General features: G+C 35.9%; 1 protein-coding gene across 1 annotated transcript in view; it reads right to left on the reverse strand.

Annotated features, from left to right (window-relative positions):
- The window catches only part of DZIP3 (DAZ interacting zinc finger protein 3), a 113,822-nt gene that overhangs the window by 71,524 nt on the left and 23,819 nt on the right, over positions 1 to 18,479 (reverse strand). Inside the window, exons 6-8 of the mRNA XM_042781753.1 lie at positions 17,136 to 17,260; positions 4,505 to 4,619; positions 395 to 514 (exon numbers count right to left, since the gene is read on the reverse strand). Coding sequence (XP_042637687.1) covers positions 395 to 514; positions 4,505 to 4,619; positions 17,136 to 17,260 — 360 coding nt within the window. The remainder of the gene's footprint in view (positions 1 to 394; positions 515 to 4,504; positions 4,620 to 17,135; positions 17,261 to 18,479) is intronic.

Here is an 18,479-nt window from a genome sequence, read left to right on the forward strand (position 1 = left end):
ATTCATGTAGCTGTAGAAGATACTACCTGAAGTCACTTATAAAACTTTTATCCCTAGATGAAATGTACATGGCATTAAAATTTTATCAAAAGATCACTGGTAATCAAGACACTTGAAAGCCATTTTTATATCATTAAAATCAGAAAAATTGAGACCAAAAAAAAAAAAAAAAGGCAATAATTTTCAATGTGTTTTTCCCCCGTATGTTGGTAAACAAAATAGCAGAAACCTTGTATCCTGAATCCACTCCTTCTTGCCTGCATTAACATTGTAATTAAACTAAATACTCTGTTTAAACAGTATTTTGATGCACAGTGATACAATAATTTTTACCTAACTTTACTTTTATAATTATATTTTTTTAAAATAGTCAGTTAATTGTTAATTACAGTACCTTGTAATTGGTGTTCTGTAAAATGTCAGCTTCACAAGATCGTTCACAATCTAGGTAACTGCAAATGGTTTGCTTCGTTATATTACTTTCAGATGTCCTGATGAAATTATTTAGAAGATCCTAGATTTAAAAAATGTAAAAATTCTCATGAATTGGCAATAATAAATTAAGACCATAACATTTCCAATGTTTTATCATTGGTGATATGTCCATTTCATATCCCCAGTTTAAGGACTTATGTATTTATTTTTTAAAAAATAGCAGTGGAACGTATGTCGTTCATTCAAGCAAAAAACCAAACCCACTGCCACTGAGTCCATTCCAACTCATAGTGACCCCAATGTGTTTCCTAAACTGTAAATCTTTATGGAAATAGACCGCCTCAACCATCAACTTTTTGGTTAGCAGCTCCTTCTCTTCCCCCTACTAACCCATAATAATTATAACACTTAGAAGGTTCCTATCAAGAATTACATCCTCTGATTACAGAGAATCTTTCCTGGCAGTGGCCCCTAAGACACCATTTGGGCAGTGGAACTATTGAGTGGTGAAATAAGCCACTCACTGACTGGGCTCAGAAATATGCTTCCAATTCCAAAGCTACAATATGGAATGTGTTTTCCTATTTTAACTGGTGATTAAATGTATGTGAAACACAATCATCAGGTCTAAGGTAGAGAGTTCCTTAGAGAGATAGTGGAAAAGCAAAAGATAATATCTAAGATGGAGAAATTTAAAGAAAAAAAAAAATCTGCATTAAAAAAAAATACATATATAGGTACATGTATTAAAAAAAAAAACACCTAGAGAGTTGGAATAAATTGCCGCTATGGAACAAGAAGTATAGGTAGAGAGGACAGACTTCTTCATTTAAAGCCTTATAGTAGTATTTGATTTTTGAAGCTATATGCATGTATATTATTTTATACTAAATAATTCACTAAAAAAGTTTTGATAATAAAGGAAACTATTTTAAAAGGAAGTAAGAGAACAGTAAAACAACAAGACCAAATAGGAGCTACTTTAAGTAGGTACAAAATTTCAATATTAAAAATTATATTAAATGATTGTATTATTAAATTAAAGAAAAAAAGTCATATGATTATTTTGACAAATTCCAAAAAGGAAAATGTATGCTTATTTGATTGATAATGGAGATACACGTACTAAAATATTCCATGGTGACTGAGGATTTATCTATTGGTTCTTTTAGCCAGTTCTTTCTCATCCATTTTGAAACTATTTTATTAGGCATATACAAATGTTGAAGTATTATAACTTCCAGAGAATTGAATTCTATATTTTTATGAAACATCCCTCTCTATTTTGAGGAATGTTTTAGCCTGTAAGTCTGTATTTTGTTTAATATGAAGACAGCTACACTAGGTGTCTGTTTGAATGACGTATCACTTTTCAAAAACGTTTACTTTAAACCCTACAAGAGCCTTGTATTTTAGCTGTCTCTAGCATAGTGCCTAAGACATTTGACTCCTAACCAGAAGGCTGGCAGTTCAAACCCACCAGCCACTCTTTGGAAGGAAGGTTGGGCAATCTACTTCCGTGGTGATACTGTCTCGGAAACCCAAAGAGGGGTCACTATGATGACTCAACGGCACCTAACAACAACAACACTTATAAGCAATATATATCATGGTTGTTTTGTTATTATTGTTACTGTTTAATATGACCCATAAAAAAACCTGAAAATTTTATTGTCTTTTAAGTACATAGTATATTTACATATAATGTTATTACCATTATGTTTGTTTTCTCACTGTTGTTGTTTATTTTTCTCACCTTTCTTTTCACCCAAGTTAATATATGTCTACCCTCTAGTTGGTAATTATCCATTCCTTCCCCTCTCACCCCTGGTTTAAATAAGGGAATCAAATAAATCACTTACTTTAAAACTTTATCTAAAAATTCATTCCTTTACCCCCATATAAACAAGCTAAATATAGTAATAAAAGGAATTATTCATACATGCATACCCACAACATGTTCACTTATTTGGTTAATAAAAATACTTTATAAGCTTAAGAAAATGCAGATTCAGTATAAAAATGAATAATTTTGCTAAATAATGGTGAATCTTTCCATCTTTTAGCAAAGACTTAAATATTTTCAGTATGACAATTTTCACCCCAATATAATTTATAAATTTAAAGCAATTCTAGTTGAAAATCTCAAGTGGCTTTTCAGAGAAGTCTGATAATGATACTGAATTTAACCTAAAAGAATAGATGGACATAGAGGGCCAAAAGAATCTGACAAAGAATAAGTGATTGTTGTTGTGTTGTTGTTATATGCCGTCGAGTCAGACTTGACTCATAGTGACTCCTCCTTGGATTTCCGAGGAGGTATCCATACGGAAGTAGATTGCCCAACTTTCCTTCCAAGGAGTGGCTGGTGGGTTTGAACCGCCAGCCTTCTAGTTAGCAGTCAAGTGCCTTTGGCACTATGCTACCAGAGCTCCCAAGAATAAGTGAGGAAACCTAAAATTACCATTATTAAAAAGCATTAAAAGTGAAACCAATTAAAACACTATGAAAAAGTCACAAGAATGGATTGGCAGATAATAGGAATAGAATAAAATAGCCAGAAAGAATTAAAATCCTGGGAGCACTGGTAGAGTAGTGCCTAAGGTACCTGACTACTAACCAAAAGGCCGGCAGTTCAAACCCACCAGCCACTCCTCACAAGGAAGGTTGGGCATTCTACTTCCATAGAGATACGGCCTCAGGAGCGGTCACTATGAGTCGGATCCAACTCTACGGTAGTGAATTTTTTGAGACATCAATCTAAAAGAATGAGAACACTTGCTTCATAATTCTACCTCTGGGAATTTACTTTATGAAGATGATCTGAGAAATATACAAATATAATTTTATATAATTGTAAAAAATTGGATTGTTGGGGATAAACTAAATATCCAATAGGAGGGAATTGGTTAAGCAACTTAAAGCATAGCTACATGATGAACTATAGAAAATCACATTGTATATGAATCTAATTCCTGGGTGTCTTAGTTATCTAGTGCTGCTGGAACAGAAATAATACAAATGAATGGCTTTAGCAAACAGAAATTTATTGTCTTATAGTTAGGAGGCTAGAAGTCCAAATTCAGGGTACTGGTTCTAGGGAAAGGCTTTCTCTCTATATGGGATCTGGGGGAAGGTCCTTGTCTTTTTTCAGCTTCTGTTCCTTGGTTCCTTGATGATCTTCATGTTTATCTTCCCCTCCCATTTTTGGCTTAATCGGCTCTTTTTACATATCAAAGATAATTGGTTTAAGACACCCTACGCTGCTATTCTCAAATGGGATTACACCCACAAATATAAGGGTTTAGGATTTACAACACATATTCTTTTGGGACACAGTTTAATCTATAAAATCCACTGCCATCAAGTCAATTCTGACTCATAGGACCCTATAGGACAGAGTAGAACTGCCTCATATGGTTTCCAAGGCTGTAAATCCTTATGGAAGCAGACTACCTCATCTATCTCCCATGGTGCAGCTAGTAGGTTCAAGCTGCTGACCTTTCGAGTAGCAGCCAAAAATCACAATGCTACATATTTCCAAATGAAAAATTAGTGTGTATAATATCATACTTTTTTAGTAAAAATAAAGGATGTGTGTGTGTCTGGAAAGACAAAAACAAAAATGTTACCAATGGTTTCTCCATTTATAGAAATATAGATAAATTTGTTTTTATCTTGGACCTTTTTTATATTTTCCAAGTTTTCTGAACTAAGCATTTATTGCTTTTATAAGTTACATAAGTAACAAAAACAATAGTAGATATAATTATTAAAAAGGCATTTACTATTATATTTTATATTTATTACTTTGCACTAATACTATTACTAACCTTCTAATTTAGAAATGCTTACACAGCAACCCCACCTTCTCTACTTGTTGAATCACACTCACATTCTGCAATATATAATACAATCAAGATTGCTTTTTATATAAAAACCTAATTTCTGATAAAAGAACTCGCTTGTTATAGAATACGACAGTTGGTATAAACTATAACATTATCAAAGATGATTCTGATTAATCCTGTTATCAAAGATTATTAAAATGTTATTCTTAATTTCTTACTTTAAAAGTTGTAGATAAATCATCATCTTCTGTAGGATCGGTATCAAACCAATTACCAGTTGGATCTTCTATTTCTTGTAAACTTTTATGAAATTCTAGCAGTCCTCCATGATATCTATAAGACATTTTAAAGTAAGGTTAGCTTAAATGGGACTCTTGATCTGGAATGAATTCATTAATAAGACAACAACCAAAACCAAATCACACTCATTGCCACTGAGTCGATTCTGACTCATAGTGACCATATAGGACAGAGTAGAACTGTCCCATGGGGGCCAAGGCTACAAATCTTTATGGAAGCAGACACTGCCATATCTTTCTCCAGTGGATCGGCTGGTAGGTTCAAACCACCAGTTTTAGTTAGCAGCCGAGCAATTAACCACTGCGCTATCAGGACTCCTTATAAGACAGTAAATAACCCATTTTTGTGTGTGACAAGTAGGGTGATGACAACCTCTGGCATGCTATAAAAATACAAATACTAGGACTTTCACCTATAGTGGATTGGAATAAAATACTAGTGGAAAGGAAAGCAATAGGTTACAGAGTAGATCAGGCTTGAACAGTGTGGGGGCCATAGTGAAGTTGGTTTTCATTAAGTATATCAGAAGCCTAATAAAAAGAAAGAGAACAAACAAAATGGGAACCAGGAACAGGGAGGAGAGAAAAAGTTGAAAATTAGAACCTGGGATGGGAAGAAGAAAGAATAATAATAAAAAGGATAAAAAATAATAATTTTAAAACACAAAAAAACAAACTAGAAAAAGAAAAAAAAATCTGGGTAGGGAGGGAAAGGGCATCCAGGCTCCACTGGAGCACACTGACTGGGATGGAATTCCTGCCAGCCCAGAAGGTGGGTGAGAGTGAGGGATGGCCGCACCTCTGTTCACCAAGAGGGTATGGGGTATAGAAGTAACAGGGGGAATATCGCACCTTTCCAGTTGTTTGTGTCTGGAATGCCCAGACACAAGAGAATGATAGGTATAAGTCAGCCAACAATTAACTCAGAAGCATATTGTGAAAACCAGAAGGCTTCTCTGGCAGCATTTAAAGAGACTCTTATCTCCTGTAAGACAGTATGTGCTGAAAAATCAGACCCAGATTAAATTATAAGGTGAAACAACTGCAAAAAAAGACAGAATGCAGAACTCTGACAGGACTACTACTATCCACTTAGGACACACTAACAAAGTCAAAAGGCCTCTACGAGAGCATTTAAAGAGCCCCCTTTCTTCTCTCTAACCAGAGAGAAGACTGTGCTGATAACCAGGCCCTGGATTTAATTGTCAGAGTGGAACATTATCAAAAAAGACCAAATTCATAACCTTGACAGGACACCATGCTAAAATCAGGGTTTCAAAAGAGAGAATGTGTGCTCTAAGACTTGTAATGGGGCATAAAATATATGTGTTTGAAAACAATTAATTCTTAAATTCCCCTGAACCCTTTGGCAAGAAATGGCCTATTTCTTCCTAGAGGAAAGCCTCCATTTACTCAGACATCAAGTAAAGGTATCATCTGAGGTGGATGTTTCAAAAGATGATGCCTTTCCTCTCAAGATCTTGCTCTACCTCTGCTCATTGCCTTCTCACCAAAAAATCTAGGGTCAGGTATTTGTTGTTGTTGTTATTTGCCGTCGAGTCGGCCCCGACTCATAGCGACCCCTCCTTGGGTTTTCGAGGCAGTATCACTACGGAAGTAGGATTGCCCAACCTTCCTTCCGAGGTCAGGTATAGGAAGAACCCAACTGGGAATATAAAGTCCCTGCTCAAGAAAGAAAAAGCTTAATCACCCTAAGAATTGAAGAATTTAAGTAGTTTGTACTGATAAGAACAGGTATGAAAGTGAGTCTTAAGACTGCTGAACTAATGAACAAATATAAGGCTAAATAGGAAGGTGTTTACTGATACAAGACAATTCTTTCATATTTTCCTAGCAAGAACACCTGAAACAAATCCTACAATTCTGTAGAGATGGCTCCTTGAAGCTTGAATGCATCAATGACCTACAGTAAGTGAAGTGGAAATAGTGGAAATTTCTTGATAGACAAAGTGGTCTGAAGGTTCAGGGAGATCGGAATGTTAGAGTGGGTTTATTATATAAGACCGCAGAACATACCACTACCCTATGTTCCTTGAACGGTCCTGATAATACTCCATTCATGAATGCAATAAGAGACAGAGAGAAAAGGGAATCAGTGTCTTTGAGAAGCTCAATGGTGACTGTCCTCTATAAGTCAGAGATAAAAGTAAAAGATTTTGCCATACAACCTTTTCTGAGCACAAATTTCTACCGTCAATAATCTGGAAAATGTGTTCTATTCAACACCCATCAACAAAGAGAATAAAAAGTAATCTGTATATCTTAGGGAGGCGCTCTGGTAGCGTAATGCATAAGGCACTTGACTGCTAACCAGAAGGCTGGCAGTTCAAACCCACCAGCCACTACTCGGAAGGAAGGTTGGGCAATCTACTCTGTAGTGACCCTGCCTCGGAAACCCAAGGAGGGGTGGCTATGAGTCAGGTCCGACTTGATGACACATAACAACAACAACATCTTAGGGAAGGAGAGCAGTACACATTCCTTGCCTTATGTTAAAACCAGTTGCCTTAGGCAGAGTTCTGGTAAGATGGTGGAATAGGCAGACAAACTACACAGACTCTCTTCAACAAGGAAAAGGGGAACCAATTAACGCAGATACAGAAGATAATCCTAGAGCCTTGCACTTTGAAAGGAAGAATACAGAAGTTGACTAAACTCCAACTAGTAGAAGAACCTGTATGAAAACACCAAAAAAGGAGACATATGGAGCTGTGCTCTGTCAGTGATCCTGATGGCACAAACAGCATGGATATTGTCAAGTGGTGTTAGGATCTAAGAATTAACCTAAGAATTGGCCTTGGTAGCCAGGGTTTGCATGGAACACTGCACTGCTGGCTGGTGAATAAAAGGGAAAGCAGCAAAGAGGAAGTCAGGCTGAGCTGTGATTTTTTGGCTGCCTAGAGGGTACAAACATTTTGAATGTTTATGAGTGGTTCAACCATTTTGTATATTTAAAGTGACAACGTTCTCCCAAATTCCAGGGACCTAAGAATAGGATCCACTTGCTGGGGACCACAAGGACATTCAAGAAACAAACAATTGGAAAGGTGCGATATTCCCCGTGTTACTCTTATACCCCACACCCTCTTGGTGAACAGAGGTGTGGCCATCGCTCACTCCCACCCACCTTCTGGGCTGGCAGGAATTCCATCCAGTCAGTTTGCTCCAACGGAGACTGGGTGCCCTGCCCCTACCTACCCAGATTTTTTTTTTCTTTTTCTAGTTCGTTTTTGTGTGTTTTAAAATTAGTAAATTTTTTTTCAACCTTTTTATTATTATTCTTTCTTCTTCCCTTCCCAGGTTCTAATTTCCAGCTTTCTCTCTCCTTCTGTTCCTGGTTTCCATTTCTTTCGTTCTCATGGTTATTTCCATTCCTTGTTTTTCTTTTTGCATTTTTCCCATTTCTTTTTTCATTATTCTCTAACTCTACCTCTTTTCTCTTATTGACCCCTCCCAAGATAGAGTGGGTTTTTCTTTTTTTGTCTTTTATTTTTTTGGTGATTGTTCCTGTGTGTTTATGCGGTATGTTTTTGTGTCAACTTGCTTTTACATTTTTGATGTTTTTTTGATTGTTGTTTTTGTCTAAGTGGGAGAAAGCAAGCGTATCCATAAGATGCAACCACACCCACTCCTCCTGCAGTTCCACTTACTGAGTGGAAGAGCCACAACTTCCTTCTCCCCTAACTGGACAAAGATAACTGACCACCAAATAGAGCCTGATTCACTCTTACCTGCTCTTCACAAACAGTTAACAGAGATCTGAATACAACAAAGTCACAATGTCCTGGAGACAAAAGACCATCACAGTCCACACAAAGAAGTAGGATAAAGCTGTAGAAACAAGGGAGCAGGATACAGATCCAGAACACATCCCTGAGGAAGCAGCAGCATTGGAACTCCCTGATAAGAATTCAAAAGAATTATATTAAGGTATCTTAAAAGACTGAGAGACAGATTAAGGAAAACAATGACACAATTAAGGAAAACACAGACAAAACCCTAGAACAATTTTGGAAGAAAATACAAGCACAAAATGACAAATAAATGAAACATTAGAAATGATACAAAATCCACAAATAGAAATCCAGAAGATTAATACTAAATTTTCAGAAATAAATAACACATTGAAAGTGCAAAGGAGTAGAATTAAATCAATGGAAGATAGAATTAATGGGACTGAAGACAAATATCTGAATACTTCTTTGGAATGGGATCAATCAAAAAAAGATCAAAACAAAATGAACAAAGCCTAAGGTTCATGTGAGATAACATCAAAAGGAATAATCTATGTGTAATCAGAATTCCAGAACAGAAAGAGACAAATAAAACCACAGAAAAAATTTTTGGAAGATTTGTTGGAGGAGAACTTCCCTGATAAAATAAAAGATGAGAATTTATCAATTCAGTAAATCCAATTAACCCCAAACAGGAGAGACCCCAAAAGAAAATCAACAAGATGTATCATCATTAAATTCATCAAAACCAAAGACAAGGAAAGAATCCTTAAAGCAGCACGTGAAAACAAAAAGTTACCTAAAAAGACAACCATTAAGAATAAGTTCTGATTTCTCAGCAGAAACCATGCAAGTGAGAAGGCAACAGAATGGTATATATAACACCCTAAAAGAGAAAAATTTCCAACCAGGAATTATATACCCAGCAAAACTGTCCTTCAAATATGATGATGATGATGATGATGATGATGATAATGATGATGAAATTAGGAGATTTCCAGATACGCAGAAATAAACAAAATTTGTTAAAACCAGACCAACCTCATAAGAAATACAAAAGAGAGTACTCTGAACAGAGAACTAATAATGGCAAACAACATCCCACCATTAATACACAAGGTGACACAACCCAGAAACCAACACAGATATGGAAATATCCTAAGTAAAATAAGCTTCCTTGGTTGGAAAAAGGGAACCAGACATCAATTGGCAAATGAGGACGATCACAGAAAAAAACAGGGAAAAATAGGGTAGTTACAGAACTGCTAAATGGTGAGGAAGTCAAGAGAGGTACAAGACAGAATGGACTGTTCCAAACTTAGGGAGAAAATTATAAATCACAGGATAACCAGAAAGAAAACAAGATAAACCTTCACATCACACACACACACACAAAAAGCGGACAAGTAAAAATATTTAGCAAATACTAAAACAATAGCAACAAAGGAAATAACATGATTCTTAAAAATAATGAGCTCAACACAGAAAATTATATGGAACAAAGAAACAAGCAACACCAAGAAAAAACATATAACAAAATGACAGCTAGGAATTCATATTTGTCAATAATGACACTGAATGTCCATGGATTAAATGTACCACTCAAGAGACGGAGAGTTACAGAATGGATAAGAAAACGTAACCCATTAATATGCTGTCTATAAGTGACACATTTTAGAGACAAAGACAAAGACAGACTAAAAATCAAAGGTTAGGAAAAGATATTCCAAGGAAATGGCAACCAAAAGAAGCAGGGGTGGCAATATTAATTTCTGATCAAATCAACTTTTAAGACAAAAACCATCATACGAGACAAAGAAGGACATTATATAACGATAAAAGGGTCAATTGAACAAGAAGATATAACCATAATAAATATCTACGGATCCAATGAAAGAGCCCCACAATACATAAATCAGACTTCAACAGAATTGAAAAGACAAATATATAACTCCACAATTATAGCAGAAGAGTTTAATACACCACTTTCAATGAAAGATAGAACAAATGGATGAAACTCAACAAAGATGCAGAAAAGCTAAACAATACAATCCACCAACTTGAACTTACAGACATCTATAGAGCACTTCACCCAACAACAGCACAATATGCATTCTTTTCCAGTGTACATGGAACATTCTCCGTGACAGACCACATGTTAGACCATAAAGCAAACCTTAATAAATTTAAAAACATTGAAATACTGCAAAGCATCTTCTGAGATCACAATGCTATCAAATTAGAAATCAACAGTAGGAAGATCAATAGAAAAAGAGCAAACACATGGAAATGAACAACACCCTCCTTAAGAAAGACTGGGTAAGAGAAGAAATAAAAAGTTAAATTAAAAATTTCCTTGAATCAAACAAGAATGGAAAAAAACATACCAAAGTCTTTGGGACACAGTAAAAGCAGTGATCAGAGGCCAATTATTGCAATAAATGCACACATAAAAAGGAAGAGCCAAAATCAACACTTTAAATCAACATCTCCAACAATTAGAAAAAGAACATCAAGAAAATTCTACAGTCATCAGAAGAAAGGAAATAATAAAGATTCGAGCACAAATCAATTAAACAGAAAATAGAAAGACAATAGAAAAAAATCAGTAAGACTAGAAGTTGGTTTTTTGAAAAGATCAATAAATTAACACATCATTGGCAAATTTAACAAAGGAAAAGTGGGAGAGAATACAAATAACACAAATAAGGAACTAAATGGGCAACATCACAACAGAACCAACTGAAATAAAAAGGATAATACCAGGATACTATGAGGAACTGTATTCCAACAAATATAAAAATCTAGAAGCAATGGACAGAATTCTAGAAACACACTACTTACATAAACTAACACAGAATGATGTGGAAAATTTGAACAGATCCATAACAAAGAAGAAATTGAACAGGTCATAAAAAAAATTACCCATAAAAAACATCCTGGCCCAGACAATTTCGCTGGAGAATTCTACCAAACATTCAGAGAACTGACACCAATCCTACTCAAACTATTCCAAAACATAGAAAGGGATGGAATCCTCCCAAATTCATTTTATGAAACAAGCAAAACTTTGATACCAAAACTAGGCAAAGACATCACTAAAAAGGAAAACTACAGACCAATATCCCTCATAAATACATATGCAAAAATCTTGAACAGAATCCTAGCAAACAATTCATTATGACCAAGTGGGGTTCATATCAAGTATGCAAGGATGGTTCAACATTAGAAAAACAATCAACATCCTCCACCACATAAATAAAACAAAGGAAAAGAACCACACAATCATAAGAATTGATGCAGAAAAGGCATTTGATAAAATCCAACACCCATTCCTGATCAAAACTCTCAGCAAAATAGGAATGGAAGTGACATTCCTCAGCATAATAAAGGACATGTATGCAAAACCAACAGCCAACATTATTCTCAACGGAGGGAGACTGAAACCATTCACCTTGTGAACAGGAACCAGACAAGGATGCTCTCTATCACCACTTCTATTCAACACTGTATTGGAAATCCTAGCCAGGGCCGTAAGGCAAGAAAGGGAAATCAAAGGTATCCAAATTGGTAAGGAAAAATTCAAACTATCCCAATTTGCTGATGATAAAATCCTACAACTAGAAAACCCAAGAGAGTCAGTCAAAAATCTACTAGAACTAATTGAGAGATTTAGCATTGTGGCAGGATACAAGATTAACATCTCAAAATTAGTTGCATTCCTCTACACCAGCAAACAGATTGCTACAAAAGAAATAAGGAAATCAATACCATTTACAATAGCTACCAAAATAATAAAATACTTGGGAATAAATTTTACCAGGGACACAAAAGACTTGTACAAAGAAAACTATAAAATACTATTTCAAGACATCATGAGAGACCTACATAAATGGAAGAACATACCATGCTTGTGGATAGGAAGCTTGAACATTGTGAAAATGTCAATTCTACCTGAAGCAATCTATACATTCAATGAAATTCCATTCCAGATCCCATCAACATTCTTTAAGGATATGGAAAAACTAATCACTAACTTTATATGGAAAGGAAAGAGACCTTGGATAAGCAAAGCACTGTTGAAGAAGAACAAAGTAGGTCGTCTCACACTGTCGGATCTCAAAACCTACTATACAGCCATAGTAGTCAAAACTGCCTAGTACTGGTACAACAACAGACACACAGACCAATGGAATAGAATTGAGAACCCAGAAATAGATCTATCAAGCTATGAATGATCTTTGATAAAGGGCAGAAAGCCATTAAATGAGAAGAGATTGTCTGTTTAACAAATGGTGCTACCAAAACTGGATATCCATTTGCAGAAAAATGAATCAAGATCTGTACCTCACACCACACACAAAAACTAACTCCAACTGGATCGAAGACTTAAATGTGAAACCTAAAACTATAAAGTTCCTCAAGGAAAAAATGGGGGCAAATTTAGGGCCATAATATATGGCATATATAAACTATCAAGCATAAAATACACAAACAGCAGAAGATAAACTAGATGACTGGGACCTTCTAAAAATTAAATTTTTATGTGCTTCCAAAGACTTCTCCAAAGAGTCAAAAGAGAACCTACAGATTGGGAAAAAAATATTCAGCAATGACGTATCTGGCAATGACTTATCTCTAGAATTTATAGAAAACTCCAATACCTCAGTAATAAAAAGACAAATAATCCAATTAAAAAATGGGCAGAAGACATGAATAGAAACTTCACCAAAGAGGATATTCAGGCAGCCAACAAACATATGAAAAAATGCTCACTATCATTAGCATTAGAAAGATGCTAATCAAAACAACAATGAGATATCATCTTGCCCCAGCACTAGTAACAAAGTTGAACAAGATAGAAAATACCAAATGCTGGCAAGGATGTGGTGAGATTGAGACTCTCATACACTGCTTGGAGGACTGTAAAATGATACAACTGTGGAAAGCAGTATGGAGATTCCTTCAAAAGTTGGAATTAGAAATACCATTGACCCAGCAATTTCATTACTAGGTATATATCCTAAAGAAGTGAGAGCCAGGACAAGAACAGATATATGCACACCCATGTTAACTGCAGCACTATTTACAATAGCAAAAAGATGGAAACAACCTAGGTGCCCATCAACAGAAGAATGCATAACCAAACTATGGTACATACACACAATGGAATACTATGCAACCCTAAAGAACAACATAGAATCTGAAAAACACCACATAATGTGGATGAACTTGGAGGACATTATGCTGAGTGAAATAACTCAATCACAGAAGGACAAATATCGTATTAGTCTGTTATTGTAAAAGTCAAGGAAAGGTTTATATATGGAAGGAAACTTTCTTTGTTGATTACCAGGGGTGGGAACAAAAGGGAGTGAACACTGTTAGATAGGTAGAGACAAATAATGATTTGGGTGAAGAGAAGGGCAACATATCAAAGGTGAGTGATCAACACAGTGGCATTGAGGAAGAGGAAGACAGAGAGGAGCATAGGAGGTATACATAACAAAGATGAACCCTTTTGCACATACACGACTGTGTTGTCAGTTAAAGCTAACATTGATATATGGGTGGATGGATGGGTGGACAGGTATGTCTATGCTGGGAGGGCTCTGGTACCATAGTGCTTAAAGGCACTTGACTGCTAACCAGAAGGCTGGTGGTTCAAACCCACCAGCCACTCCTCAGAAGGAAGGTTGGGCGATCTACTTCCATAATGATACTGCCTCAGAAACCCAAGGAGGGGTCACAACAATAACATGTAGGGAGGAGTGTGCCCATAACCATGTATACGGTTGGAAGACAATGTTTCTACAAATGCATTTGTATGTTCTGTAAGGATTCCCAGGTATATAGTAGAACAGACAAGGGGCAAGGTTGTAGTCACTTCGTGGCCACAGCCAGCTACCCAGAGAGAGAGAATAGTTGCACCTGTGGGCTCAAGACCATAGTCGCAGGGGACATCAAGCTCAATTGGCAAACATACTACACAAAAACATTGTGCCACACTCTACTTTGGTGAGTAGCGACTGCGATATTAAAAGCTTGCAAGCAGCTATCTAGATGTAATGATGGGTCTCTCCTCGTCCATCGCAAAGAAGAATGAAGAAATTTTCAGTCAAACAATACACAGGGTGAACAATAACCCTAGGAAGGTACACACTCCTTAGAACAATCAATCATTTGAGACACAAAGGGCAGCATTTGCTCAAGGACAAAGTTCAGAAAGCAGGAAGGGTTAGGAGAGAAGGAGGAATGGAAACAATAAACACAGGGAGGAAGAGGGAGGAGTGATGTTATATTGAAAGGATTGCAATCAATGACGTGAAACAAAATGTGTGTGAATTATTGAATGGAAAACTGATTTGCTGTGTAAACTTTCAAATCACATGAAAAAGTTTTAAAAAATGAAGGAAATTTTGATACATGCTACAATATGAATGAACTTTGAAAATATGCAAAGTGGAAGAAGCCAGTCACACACACACACACACACACACACAAAACACATATGGTATGGTGCCATTTATGTGAAATGTCCAGAATAAGAAAATCTATACAGAAAGAAAGTACATTAGTGAATGCCTAAGACTGAGGACATTAGGGAGGAATGAGGAGTGGCTGCTAATGACTATGGCTTTTTTTTGGGATGATAAAAGTGTTCTAAGATTGATTGTGGTGATAGTTGCACAACTCTGAATACACAAAAATAATCGAATTGTACACTTTAAATGAGTGAATTATATCTCAATAAAACGGCTATAAAAAAAAAAGAATGAGGAAAACCAAAGATGCATGGAAATAATTAGTCCAAGTGACTAGTATACCATGCAATCCTCAGCCTATACGACTATGAGACCAGAAGAACTAGATGTTGCTCTGCTACCACTGTCAACCACTCGGAGGGGGTTCTGTGTAGGAGATCCTGGATAGAGCGGGAGAACAATGCGGAACAAAACTCAAAAGCATTGGATGAAAAAAAGGGGGGGACCAGGTTTGCTGGTCCGATAGATACTGCTGGATCCTCTGGGACTATGGCCCCTAGCTGCCCTTGAGGTCTGGAATTGAACCCACTTCTGTGGCTTCCAGCCAAACAAAAGACAGGTATATGAGCTGAACATTTACATTAGGTAGATAACTTCTTGGAGAAATCAATCATGGGAGAATAGAAGGGCTGTGTATGCACAGGGAGACAGCTTGGGGGGCAGGAGTGCATGGAGGGATGGACACAGGGAAAAGGTAACTATGGGGGAGGAAGTGGGAGGGGAACTCTTGCACTGTGGGAAATTGCAGTCAATGTCATGAGACAAAGTGTATGTGAGGTGCTGTATGGAAAGAGAATTTTCCCTGTAAACTTTCACTCAAATCACAATAATAATAATAATAATAATAATAAAAACAGTTGCCTTAGAGTTGATTCTGACTAATGGTGACACCATGTACATTACATTAGAACTGTGCTCTGTAGGGTCTTCAGTGGATGAATTTTCAGAAGTAGATTAAGAAGACTTTCCTCCAAGTCTGGGTAGACTCAAACCTCCAACCTTTGGTTAGCAGCCAAGAATTTTAATTGTTTGCACCACCCAGGGACTCTTGTCTTGACTTAGGATCATATTAACTCTCCTACTCTGTCACAATATACACTGATGGAGTTTTACTCATCTTGACATGCTATGCACAGGACATTAGGCCACCTTATTGATAACATCATGCCTCTCAGAACAGGAAGTGGGAAGTCCTCTGGATACTCTAGTGAAAAACATTTCTGTCAGAGAATGAGACATAAACCTTACAAAGATTCAGGGACCAGCCATAGGTGATGTTTTTAGGGATCCAATGTTTGAGATCAGTATTCATCATAGGATTTACACAAATAAACTTTACCTAATTCATCCTACTGATCTCAGCCAAACACTATTTTCTCAAGAAAGCTTCTGATTCCCAGAATCAGACTGGAGTCCACTAAAGACTTTGATTGTTCACAGTATGTTCCATCATAGTTCTTCATTATATTTCATAATTAATAACTGATTACTGGATTAAGGTCTATATTCTTCATTATACTGTCAGTTACATGAGAATGAGAACTATTTTGTAAGCCACTGTATCCCCAAACCTAGCACAATGTCTGGCATATAATAGCTGTTTAGTAAATAAAATGAACGAATGATACTACAAATCTCCATATAGGAGTGAACAGTCTATCCATATAAGTCTTCCTGCACAATTCCACTTCCTTAAACTATGTAATATTCAGTACTCCCCAAACTCAACATTTAGACGTTTTCAACTCTTTATGAGCAAATTATACCTTAAAATCCTATTCTAAGTCAGGAGTCCCAATGATTACAATTATCACTTATTTATTAAGTACAGCATTTTTGTGTGCTGGGAACTGTGTCAATCACTATAATATCCTTATGAGGTAAGCATTGTTATTAGTTCCATTTTACATATTAAAAATATAAGACGACTCAGCAACATTAATTTTCCTAGGGTCATAGATTAGGTAACTGGTAGAAAATGTATTTAAATCCAGATCTGTTAAACCCTGAAACCTATGGTCCTAATGTCTCTGCTATACTGCCTTTTATTGCCATGCCCTGATTTAAGTTTGGTATTTAATATTCTCAAGCACATTAAAGAAATTATTATCCACCATAAAAGATGAAGAAGAAAAGAACAAACCAGTAGAGCACAGATGATATGATCCCTGGTATCTGTGCAAACTTCATTTCCATTTCACCATACTGAAAGTTGACAGGCAAGATCTACTAATAAATTTAAATTCTTACCTTTTCTGAGCACATCGAAGTAAACCACGTCCAAAATAAACTAAAGGCATGAAGTTTTCACAGATTTCCTTTTCTTGGATCATTAACTTCATCACCAGAAATTTACTCTCAGCTTCTAAATAATCCTGTAGTAACATAAATCTAGGTTTGACTGATTAAGAAAGGTATTTTTTTTTCTTTTGAAATAAACAATTATTTTCTAACTTGAGAAATTAGCGCAGTTTTAAGGGTGATCGAGTCACTTATCAAATCTCTGATCCAAGAAAATCTGTATGTATTCATAAAGATTATGTACATACTCCACAATGAAAGCATTTATTTACAAAAGAATCTAAGATTTTTAACCACCATTTCATAATAAAATTTTTAAATATAATTTCCATATCTAAAACTGGAAAATATTACTAGCCAAAATAAAAGCTTTTCTGATGTCTACTAAAGATTCCTTATAATTCTTCCTAAATTTCTTTCTAGTTGGAGCACAATTCTTCCTAATTTTCAAATATGAAATAAGTGACTTCTAACCAGAGACATAAAATCTCTTTTAAAGCAGCACCATATTGATTATAAACAACATAGTTTTGGAAATAAAGGTCAGGATCAGCGCTAAAAGATGCTTCAGTTACAATTAATAAAATTGACATAACAGTCTGATTCCTTAGAAAAGAAATAAATAGGAAAATTGCTACATGGCCTTATTTAAAGATATTATCTAGCACATCACACTAAATAGTTAGCATTACATGAAATTACTCACAATAAAGGTGTTTTAGTTGGGTGCTTATAAATTCTACTTCACCTAATTAACAAGATAGGTTTATATATTTAATTTGTGAAGCTAAGTAAAGTGCATAGATTAGGAAAGGGAAAAAGCAAGAGAAATACCAAAGCTATAAAGAAAATATGAGAAATCACTGAAAATTGATAAAAAAGAATGTTAAATTTGGAAAAAAAAAAAAAACACCTCACTGCTGCGGAGTCAGATCCGACTCATAGCGACCCATCCTTGGGTTTGTGAGGCAGGATCTCTAAGGAAGTAGATGCCCAACCTTCCTTCCAAGGGAGTGGCTGGGGGGTTTGAGCTGCCAGCCTTTTGGTTAGCAGTCAAATGCCTTAGCCACTACATCACCAGAGCTCCTTAAATTTGAAAAGACACTTAGAAATTAGTTAACGCTTAGATTTTTACTTATTTGCACCTCATCTTATTCAACAAAGAATTTGAAGTAAAACTCATATTTTATCAAAGGGGTAAGATAAAGTCCAGAGAGATGAAGCTACACCAGAAAATGCATTAAAACGTAATATATGAATGAAAAAAGCATTAACTAAGACCATTTTTATAGT

This window comes from Orycteropus afer, unplaced genomic scaffold, assembly GCF_000298275.1.
Source record: "Orycteropus afer afer isolate SDZICR_OR568_19922 unplaced genomic scaffold, OryAfe1.0 scaffold00166, whole genome shotgun sequence".
Taxonomy (NCBI): domain Eukaryota; kingdom Metazoa; phylum Chordata; class Mammalia; order Tubulidentata; family Orycteropodidae; genus Orycteropus; species Orycteropus afer.